Source organism: Calypte anna, chromosome 10 (assembly GCF_003957555.1).
Source record: "Calypte anna isolate BGI_N300 chromosome 10, bCalAnn1_v1.p, whole genome shotgun sequence".
NCBI lineage: Eukaryota > Metazoa > Chordata > Aves > Apodiformes > Trochilidae > Calypte > Calypte anna.
The window spans coordinates 3756795-3767342 of record NC_044256.1 but is presented as its reverse complement, the minus strand read 5'-3'; the positions used below and the strand labels follow the sequence as shown (position 1 = coordinate 3767342).

General features: G+C 50.9%; 1 protein-coding gene across 2 annotated transcripts in view; it reads right to left on the bottom strand.

Annotated features, from left to right (window-relative positions):
- Window positions 1-5043: 5043 nt before the first annotated feature.
- CSNK1G1 (casein kinase 1 gamma 1) overlaps window positions 5044-10548 on the bottom strand; it is a 111289-nt gene continuing 105784 nt past the window's right edge. Inside the window, exons 14-15 of one of the 2 annotated variants that reach the window (XM_030457106.1) lie at window positions 10459-10482; window positions 5044-5807 (exon numbers count right to left, since the gene is read on the bottom strand). In XM_030457106.1, the coding sequence (XP_030312966.1) occupies window positions 5753-5807; window positions 10459-10482 (79 nt within the window). In that variant the 3' untranslated portion in view covers window positions 5044-5752. The remainder of the gene's footprint in view (window positions 5808-10458; window positions 10483-10548) is intronic. The other variant, XM_030457107.1, reaches the window with a different exon arrangement.

Here is a 10548-nt window from a genome sequence, read left to right as displayed (position 1 = left end):
GCAGCGCCCGCCCCACCAAACCTTGACTGCCTTTCTGTGCACTTTATTGTACTTTAGCCACTGTTTTACACGGTGTGCTTAATGATTCCAGAGAACAAGAACCCTCAACTCGAGCCCCGCTTACCGGTTCTGCCCGCCAGTGCCCCTTGCCGCTCCTGCGACCCCGGGTGCCCCTCGGTCCGGACGAGCTCACGGAACCGCCGCGGCCCGGCCCCAGCAGGGAGCAGCCGGCAGGACGCGCCCCGCTCCCGCCCGTCCCAGCAGCGGCTCCCGCGGCCGCCGGCGCTGCCTAAAGCGTTCCCGGCCCCGCACAACCCCGCTCCCGGGACCGCAGCACCAACACTCGGTACTGCCCGCTTGCCCAACTATAGATCCCGCCCCGCCCCTCCCGACGCCGCAGCCAATCGCCACCCGCAGCATCCCCGGCCCAGCCAATCCCGCCCTGCCCATTCCCTCCGCCCCTTCCCTCTCCCACCAATCCCGGCCTCTCATTGCGATCCGGGCCCAGGTCCCAACCAGCGTTTTTACCCCACGGGCTTCGGTTCCTTACCCCGATAATAAAGACAAAAGGGATTCCCGGCTTCAAACACTTGCTGTGAGGATAAAGATACTCGCGGAAGCCTACGGCTCATCTTACAGACTGCATCAGTGCTCGCCCAAACAAATATAACCCCGAATCCCAGGCTATGTGACTGTCCCATCGCTAGCTCTGCAGCAAGCCTGCCTGTCTGCTTGCTCCTGCACCGCCTGACCCTGCAAAGTCCCACATCACTGGGACAGCAGACAGAGAAACACCGTGTGGCTGGGGTAAGATACAAGAATAAGAGGTGTCCATCGAGGGGAAGGACCCCAATCCATAATGACCTTCCAACTGCTCCATCTGCCCCTATTGCCAGTGCACTGAACACTTCGGTTTGGGGTGGGAGGAGGGAAAAAAAAACCAACCAAGAAAACCATCTGTACTGCTCAGAAGAAAATAAAGAAAAAAGCTACGGGGTTGTGGACAGGAGAAGCAGAACTACCTGGCACTGAATGTCCAGGGTAATGTCCAAGGCTGAAGCAAGAGAATGCCACAGAATACATAATTTTTAACAGGAGCCTCTGACCATGCAGAAATGCCAACTGTTCTCTCATTCTTTTTACACACCATGCAAAGCCCAAGAGGTCTGTGTCGCTGAACTTCATGCCTGGCAAGTGGGGATCTGCTCTTGGATTGCATTCAGCGACACTTCAACATGAACTGAGCAGAACGGAGACCTCACAACTCCCCGTTCTGGGAGATTTCCCTCTCTCCTCCCCAAGGGGGAGTCTTTTTAGTTCACAAGTTATTCAATTCTGGCCTCAGCCGAGGAAACTACTCAGCTCTGAAACCAGTATGAGACCTTCAGTGTGCTTATTCCTCAGAGGTACACAAAAGACGTTTCTCTGCCGTCTTTGAAGCATTTGTTTAACCAGTTCAAAGGGAAAAAGTCTGGGTAGGTGAAAGTTGAAGAATGGTCTGGCTCCAACATGTCCTTATGTTGGGGACCCCAAAACTGGACAAGGCACTGCAGGGGGCGAGGGGGGGGGGGGTCTCACCACAGCAGAGGGGGAGGACACAGCCTTGCCCCTAATACTGCACTCAGCCCCACTGCAAGCTGGAGCCTTGTCCTGAGGCAGCCCTTGCAGAGGTACGATGGAGAGAGGAGCTGCTCTCACTTGGCCCACTCTACTTTTACCTGGGCAAGACTGAAGAGCAGGAGAGGTCATGTGATAAAACTGAATGATCTTCATCAGAGGGCCAAATTTCTCTTAAATACTTTTTATTAAAATGTTTGCGCAAATAGATCTGGGTCAGTCTTGATCACCTAGCATACAAACTTTTAACGGTGCTCTCTGGTTGAAGATGAGTGTTTCCAAAGGCCACAGAAATAAAAGCTCAAGGTTTGTCTTTCTTCTCCACATGTTCTTGGAAACATGTGTCCCAAGACTAAATTTGGGAATGGAAAATGAAAGTTCATGTTAAAAATACTAGGTTTAGAGGCTGTGAAACTGAAGGTGAAAAAGCATCCCTGCAAAGACCCTGGTGTCAATTTCTAAGAGCAAGAGTATGTATTGGACCTGCTCTCCCCATAGATGTACATGCTGTAGGTTAGAGTCAAAGACACGGGAGACCAAACAACAGCACATTTTGGGTTGGTTGACATCTTTGTGTTCCGAGTAACCAATGGTTTAGCCATTCCGCTACCCAGGATGCTAAAGTGGGAATGTGGAGGCACAACAAGAGCAACCGGGGACACCATGCTTTGGCCTAAGCTCTGTGGGGCTGTAAAGGACAAAGTGGTGAAAAGGTCACCATAACAGACCATAAGGGACCATAAGATCCCACACTGCATTGCCTCCTCAAAGGAGGGCTTGCAGCTCCTCACATGAGAGGAGGGCTAGCAACAGTGCCCAAGAGAAGCAAAGGAATAGGAAGCACATGTGCCATTGTCAGGTAATAAAGAGATCTGTTCGTGGAGAACAATGCAGCAGTGCAATGTTTTATTGAAAAAAAAATAATAATCATCTCACTTGATACCTCAGAAGACTGCATCGCAACGTTGTGGGCTGCACCGTGGGAGAGCTCAACAGGGGAGGCCAGCACAGTGGCTGAGTGCCACAGCACCCTCCCATCACACCCTGGGGGTCTCCCAGCTGCCAACAGCTTCTGTGAGGAGAGGAGAGCTTGCCCAGGTGGGCTGAATGCCCTGCTTCTGCCACAGCATGGATGGCTTGGTCTGGCTCGTGTCTCCTTGTCACCTCTCAGGTCCCTGGGGAGAGTGGCTTCCTCAAGCACAGAACTTGCTGTTAACCTGCTTTTTTTTTTTTTTTTTTTTTTTTTTTTTTTTTTTTTTTGGTCTAAAAAAAAGCCACCCCACATCTTTGCCCTTTTGGAGAGTCCAACGTACGATTATAGTGCAAGAGGGCTTGGTATAAGTGAGCATTACCAGCATGCTGTGGGGGGACAGTCCTCCCCTACAAACACATTATTGTAGGATTAAAAGAACATCGTATCTCCAGAAAGAAGCGGCAGTGGGTCACTCTGAAATAGCTTTCAAACCAACCCACTTAAAAACAAGGTCAGGAAAAGTTTCTAAACAATCAAATACATTCACTTTAAAAACAACAACAACAAAAAACCCCAAAACAAAACAAAACAACCAAAAAAACCCAACAACAATAAAAAAGCCAACCCCCCCCCCCAAAAAAAAAGCAACAACAACAACAAAAAAAAACATTTAAGAACAAAACCTCTTGAGATGGCCCCTTCCCCCCCACCCTCCCTCCCTTGCCCTGCAAACACTTACATATGCTGCAACTACAAGCTGCTCCTTGACTGGAGGCAGCAAGGAATGACCAAACATCGCAGGAGATGCAGAAGGAATCGAGTTCTGGTGACAGGCACTTAGTGGGGCTTGGGAGGGCAGCAGCAGAAGTGTCTCAGGGCCCGGCTCCATCTGCAGCTCCCCAGGGAGCACCTGTGCCCCTTCTCGCCCCCCTCCCAAGACGCCAAACCATGGTTTCCTACAGCAGACTGGGCTTCTGGAAGCCACTGGCAGCAGAGGAGTTGAGAAAGAGTGGAAGGCAGTCACAGTCCTTGTCCTCCCTCTGGCAGGAGGGGATGAGAGGGCAGTGGGACATGAATGGTGCCCTTCCCACCCTGGCCAAAGGTGCAGCTCAAGGAAAGCACTCTGCAGAACAGGAAGGTGGACACATGAGCCAAGATCTCTGTGCCTCCAAGATGCACTCCTCAGGATAAGGCATGGAGAGAACGCAGAGAATGGTGAAGAGATGCCCTATGGGGAGCCCTACAAGGAAGCAAGGCTTTTCCACCCTGGCACTGCACCAGCATCTGCCTGCTTTAGGGATGGACAAAGAGCAAGCCCAGAAGCTCACTGCCCAGGATGATCTCCTGCCCACTAAGCCTGCTTCTGTCCAGCCATGGGAGCCAAACCTCCCACAAATTCCACTCCATGAACTCCAAACTATGTAGATCATCATTAAAAGAAATAAAAGATAATGAGATCTAGTCTCTTCCTTTCCTCCCTTCATGCTCTCTGGGACTTTTGGGGTGAGCTAGGCCAGAGTTTATGACAACTGAAGTCCCTCAAGTGAACAGTCCCTACCTCATCAGATTAGGAAAGACACATGGAAAGACAAAGCACAAGAAACTTAGAACCTCCCCCTAAGCTCCTCAAGTTCTCCCATGGCCCTGCCACATCTGCAGTAACCTCTGGGTCATCTTGGCCACTTCTGAGTTTGGAAACGTTGCAGCAGGATGCAAGATTGTTTGTTTGTTTTTCTACACATGTGCAAAGCACCCCAAGCCCTTTGTCAGCCATTGGTTCAGCTCAAAAGCTGTACATGAGAAACGTGGCTTCTCCTGTGGGGTGGGACAGCATCTCAGGTGCCCCAGACCTATGCTTGCAAAGAGGATGTGAAAGCTATTCCAGTCAAATCTATCTGACCATCTGGAGATGAAATCAGTTTTAAGGCAGTGAAGGATTCTCTCTCCTGCTGGGGAAGATTCTCTCTCTTGCTAATGATTTTTTGCAGAAGGTCTGTGTTCACAACCTCCTCATGGGAGGGATTCAAGAAGGCTGCTTGGCTGCCCACACCTCAATGCCTCTGCTTTGGGAAGGAGCTGCCTCCCAGTCACCTCAGCCAAGATCTACCTCTCCAGTCAGCACAAACTCCTCTGGCCCAGCGAAGCTGACACCGCCCCCTCCAGCCGACACTGGCCAGGTGGGTCAGGCAGGGTGTAGGAAACCATGGTAGGGACATTCACCGGCAGCTAGAAAGGGTGATTGCAAATTCAAGTATGCGTTCCTCAGCGTGTGGCCCAAGGTGGGCATCGGGAACCTCAGACTGGCACGAGGGTCATGGAGATGTCCTTGACATCCCCACGCGAGGGCATCCTTTGCACCCCACTGTGCTGGCACCGTGTGCCCATGCAGAGATCCACAGATACAATGTGCATCTGTAAATGCTAAAAATAATAAAAAGTGCAATGACGTCAGCTTCTTTAAAACAATCCACATTGCTCTGTGACCATCAAGAGGAGGGAGTTGTCAAGGGAGCCAGAAAAAAACCCAAAACCCTATCTGGAACAGTAGATTGCAAATTTCTCACAGCTTGCACTTTACAGTGTAACTGTTCCCAAGGAGCTGAAAAGGGAACCTGTCTCTTATTGCGGCAGCACTCGGGCCCTTCTCCCACCCAGCTCTCTTGCCTGCACTGCATCCTCCTGCCCTCTTGACAGCTAGCTGAGCCCATGGAATTTCTTTGCTTAACAAAGGAGGGAGGATGGAGGAGAAGAGAGCGCAGGGGAGGGATGGGCAGGAAGTGAGCAGGAACTAAGCACAGTCCTCAGGTTTTCGTGAACAATGCCTTCACCGTAAACATGGAGAAGGAGGGTCAGCCAGCCAGCCCCCCTCCCAGGGTGACCAAGACCTGAGCCAGCCACAGTCCTGGTCCCAAAAGGAGCTTCAGGCTTGGAGTGAACGATGGAGACTAGTCAGCAGATCCACCCCAGAGTGATTTGTTTTGGAATATTTTCTTCTCTTTTTTTTTGGTTTAAAAAGTCACTTTTTCTTTTTCTTTTTTTTTTTTTTTTTTTCCCCTCTCTTCCTCCTATTCCTCATCCTCCCCCCTAAAGAGAAGCCCCTTCCAGTGAGACAGGGCAAGAGCAGCAGGCGTGGTGGTTCCTGCAAGGCCCAGGAGGCACCGGTCACTTGTGACGCTGAGCCGTCTTCTTCCGTTTCCTCTTAAAGAAGCAGCAGCACCTGGGGCACAAAAGACAAGGCAAATTACCCCCACGCTGGTACTCTGGGACAGTCCCCTGCCACCCTGGGATTCCCTCTGCTCAGCTGCATGCACCAGCACCTCTGTGTGCCCATCCCCAGGCCCAGACCCACCTGCCAACCCTGTGGGCCCAGGCAGGTGCTGGTGGATGGTTGACAACACCTGCCTGGACTGATAGTCCAGCAATGCCAAGTAGCCACACTTGCCCAAAGGCTGCAGGTGAGAGTGGGGCACAGCCCTGGAGGCTGCCTCCCTCCTGAGGTTTGGCTGGGGTAGGAACACAAGGAGCCATCTGGGAAAGCAGGATAAACCAAGGATCCAGATGCTCTGCTCCCTCTGTCCAAACCCTGCGGGAAGTGGAATGGGATGGCAAGCCTTGGCTGCTCTTCCCAGCTGCAAGACACAGGGTTTTCACCACTGTTCCCTTAAGAGACAAGCTCCAAAGAGATCTCAGCTCAGGGACCAGGTTTCTTTACTGAACCTTTCACGCTAACCAGAGCTTCCACCTTGGATAGACCATTCAGTGTCCCTCTGTAGAACCCCTGCTTCTCCCCTCATCCAATGCAAGGGAGGTGCACAGTGCCTGGGGATTAGGGGAAGCAAGACGGATGGGTGGTGGAGGCTGAGGTGGGGAGAAAAACGCCCATCACAGCTGAACCATGAGGAGTGTGGTCTTTCACCTGTGGCAAATGCTGAAAGAAGGTTTTCTCATCCTGCCAGTTTCGTACAGAATCACATGGAGTTTAAGGCATTGCTACCTTTTTATCCTCAGCCTGCCATCAGGAACCCTTAGCACAGAAGAAAGTGTTTGCTCTGTGCAAGTTCTGCTCCTGAGCTACATGTCTTTCTCCTGCTGCCAAAAGTCATCTACAGAGAAGCCCAGGAGATGCTGGAAGACTATTTTTTCATGCTGTTTTAAGGGATGCCCTGTCTGAAGAGCATGAGCGGATCTGAGGATTGTCCTGGTTTGAGCCAGGATAGAGCTAATTTTCTGTCTTGTAATTTTGCTTTCAGCTAAGTCTTTTGCAAGCAGCTGTACTTGCTGAAATTAAAAGTCAGTGTTTGCTTCTAAGATTGATAACACTTGATGTTTATAGTTACTGCTAGAGAATGGTCTGCAGAAACAATGCCACTGCTCAGTTCTGAGGAACATCTTGGGCTCCAGAAAGAGAAAAGGAGTAGAGGTCACATCTGTGACCCTCCTCTAGGGAGGAGTGGACAAGACAAATGACCATAATTGACCAGAGTATTCCATCCCATATGCATCATACTCAATATAAATTTGAGGGATCACAAGGGTCAAACCCCTCCTGCCCTCTTCTTCCCTTTGGCCTTTCACCTTTGTCTGTCCCTGTTTGTTTCACCATCCTGGGAGGATTCTGTCCACTCTTATGCTTGTGCTCCAGATCCATTCCAGCCTGAATCTGTGTGTTCCTGCCTCCAGCTCCCTACTGATCCTGACTCCAGGACTCCAGCCTGGACCTTCAGGCTGCCCTGCAGCCCTGGGAGGAAGCGGGAGGAATGTGGTATTGTTCTTCTGTATATTTGCATATATTAAATAATTTTTCCTTTTTATCATTACTGTTTCATTAAACCTGTATAGTTTAGTTTCCAGCCTATGAGTCTCTCTCCCTTATTCTCTCTCCTTTCTTTATCAGGGAGGGGAGGGGGATTAATAGAGAGCAGGTCATTTGGCTAATTGCCAGCCCAGCATTAAACAATGACAAGTATGCAAAGACCTTTTTTTCCTACAAGCACCTTTTGCCAACAGCCAGACATAAAAATACATTCAAAACCATTGTGAGATCTCCGAATTACTTTTTGTTGGGTTCTTTGTGGCTCTGAAAGGTCAGTATTACCCTTCTAACTTCTCAGAGCTGGAGGAACAGATGTGTTCTCAATTGGACCCAAGAAGATGTTTGGCCCCAGATGTACAAGCTTTACTTCGGGGTGTGAAAGCGATGGGTGACCACCTCTCCAAACCCTGAGCCAAGCCTGCCAGCACAGATATCTGCTGGGGAGACCAAAATGCCCTACAAGATGCAGAGCTCAAACAGCCACAGCAAGAGGAGGGCCATCTCCTGCCATATGTTCCTCTGGCCTGCACGCAGTAATGGCCATGGGAACTTCAACATTCACGACTTGTCTTTACATTCCTAAACAGGCTCGGTTTAGGGGTAATCCAAGAGAAAGAACAAAGCACTTGTCGTTGCAGAAGCATGGGTCTGGAGCCACCTGTGATGACTCCATCCTGAACCACCCAGTCTGATGTTTGCAGCGTGTGGTCTGACGTGCTGACCTGAGCCCCTGCCCATGGCTAGCACTCTCACCCCCATACCCCAGGGCTGGTCTTGCATTTTATTGTCCTAGGCCTTTTTCCACACTCTACTCTCTCCTCTCCTCTCCTCTCCTCTCCTCTCCTCTCCTCTCCTCTCCTCTCCTCTCCTCTCCTCTCCTCTCCTCTCCTCTCCTCTCCTCTCCTCTCCTCTCCTCTCCTCTCCTCTCCTCTCCTCTCCTCTCCTCTCCTCTCCTCTCCTCTCCTCTCCTCTCCTCTCCTCTCCTCTCCTCCCTATCCCAGTATTTCTCTCCCACAGCAGCCACCTTCCTTTATGAAGCGATGGGGAATGGTGAGTAAGGAAGGGAAGTTACAGGGAAAGAGAATGGAAAAGGCAGGAGTGATGACCTCACATGCGGTGGGTAAGGGAAGAAGAGGGCTGAGCAGCACTCATTTCCTTGGGCACCAAATGAAGGGAGCTGACTGACTTCTGGCTGTTTTTCCTTGTGACCATCTTTTTAGCCTGTTACTCAGAGGTCTGGGAAAGGGTTCAGGAAAGGAAGTCCTGGCAGCTCAGACAGGCAGAGGCAAAACACCAAAATAAAATAAGGCAGGCTGACAATTACAGAATGTGATCTCTCTGCATGCAGACAATGCCCAAGAGAACAGCCCCAGACTACGACATACAGAGAAGCCAGAGATGCCAGAGGTATTGGAGGCAATGCCTATGGAGAGCAGGGCAGAGGTGGTCAGTCTCCCACCCAACAGGGACATTCCTCCCTGCACATGGGCTTTATCACTTTGCTCTGTAGGGATTCCCACCTATCAGCCCTCCTTGGGATCTACAAATTCCTCAACCAGCTCACTGCTTGGTTCTTTGCTTACTGGGTATGTGGATTCCCAGAGGGACAGGAGAGACAGGGAACATCTCCACAGCTCACCTTGAGACTGGGACACTACAGCTGCATAAAATCATAGAATCGACTGGGTTGGAAGGGATCTCAGAGATCATCAAGTCCAACCCTTGATCCACTACCGCTGCAGGTACTAGACTATGGCACTGAGTGCCACATCCAGTCTCTTTTGAAATATCTCCAGGGATGGAGAATCCACTACTTCCCTGGGCAGCCCATTCCAATGCCTGACCACCTTCTTGGTAAAGAAATTCTTTCTAATATCCAACCTAAACTTCCACTGGCACAACTTAAGACTGTGCCCTCTTGTCTTGCTGAGAGTTGCCTGGGAAAAGAGACCAACCCCCACTTGGCTCCAACCTCCTTTCAGGTAGTTGTAGAGAGTGATGAGGTCTCCTCGGGGCCTCCTCTTTTCCAGGCTGAACAGCCCCAGCTCCCTCAGCCTCTCTTCATAGGATATGTGCTTAAGTCCCTTCACCAGCCTGGTTGCCCTCCTTTGGACCTGCTCCAGGACCTCGATATCCTTCCTAAACTGAGGGGCCCAGAGCTGGACACAGTACTCAAGGTGTGGCCTCACCAGGGCTGAGTACAGGGGCAGAATCACTTCCTTGGACCTGCTGGCCACGCTGTTCCTGATACAGGCCAGGATGCCACTGGCCTTCTTGGCTACCTGGGCACGCTGCTGGCTCATGTTCAGCTTCCTGTCAATCCAAACTCCAGGGTCCCTCTCTGTCTGGCTGTTCTCCAGCCACTCTGTGCCCAATGGTAAGCCTGAGCTGAGCTTGGACTAACACTAATCCCAGCCACTCTGACACTTCTTTCCTGCAGAAGCTGGTTCAAATGTACCCTTGACTGGTTAGGGTTAGGGCTAGGGTTAGCTTCTGATTTTTGGAAAGGAGCCATCCCCCCCCACCAGCCCCTCCAAGCATGGGCTCTGTCACTAACAAGGACTCCATAGCCACATCTTTCCATCTTCTCTGATGCTGCAAGCCATGGCCCATGCTTCTTCAAATGAAACTCCCTGAGGAAGTGACTGTCCCCCTCCCCTCGATACCCAGTGCTTCCCTAGGAAACCATCTGCTTGAGGAATCCCTGCAAGACGCTCTGAAAGCCTGGTCCCGACTCTGCCCAGCTCCATTAGACATCATCTGCTCATGGACATAACAGTTTGGGGGAGATGGAAAGTCAAAGAAAAAAGGATTAAAATCCATCCTTTGCACCCATCATTTCAGCCGAATTGCTTGGCCTAATGTGGCCACTCAGACATAGCCCACACCCTCCCCAGGATTGCAAGTGGTCCTCAGCACAGTCCTAAAATCAAAACAGCTCTGGGTTGGCTTTGACTTTGTGGTTTTTTTTTAGGGTTTGGTCAGTTTGATTTTGCCAACCCCAGCCTAGTCTGGTCCGCTCCCCCTTGCATGTGGACTGGAGAGAGGGACTCACCACAAGTTGAGCATTTTCAGGCAGCTACAGAGAGTGTAGAGAAAAAAACACAGAAAGGAAGAAAGAGCAATTAGTTCACAGAGGTGGGAT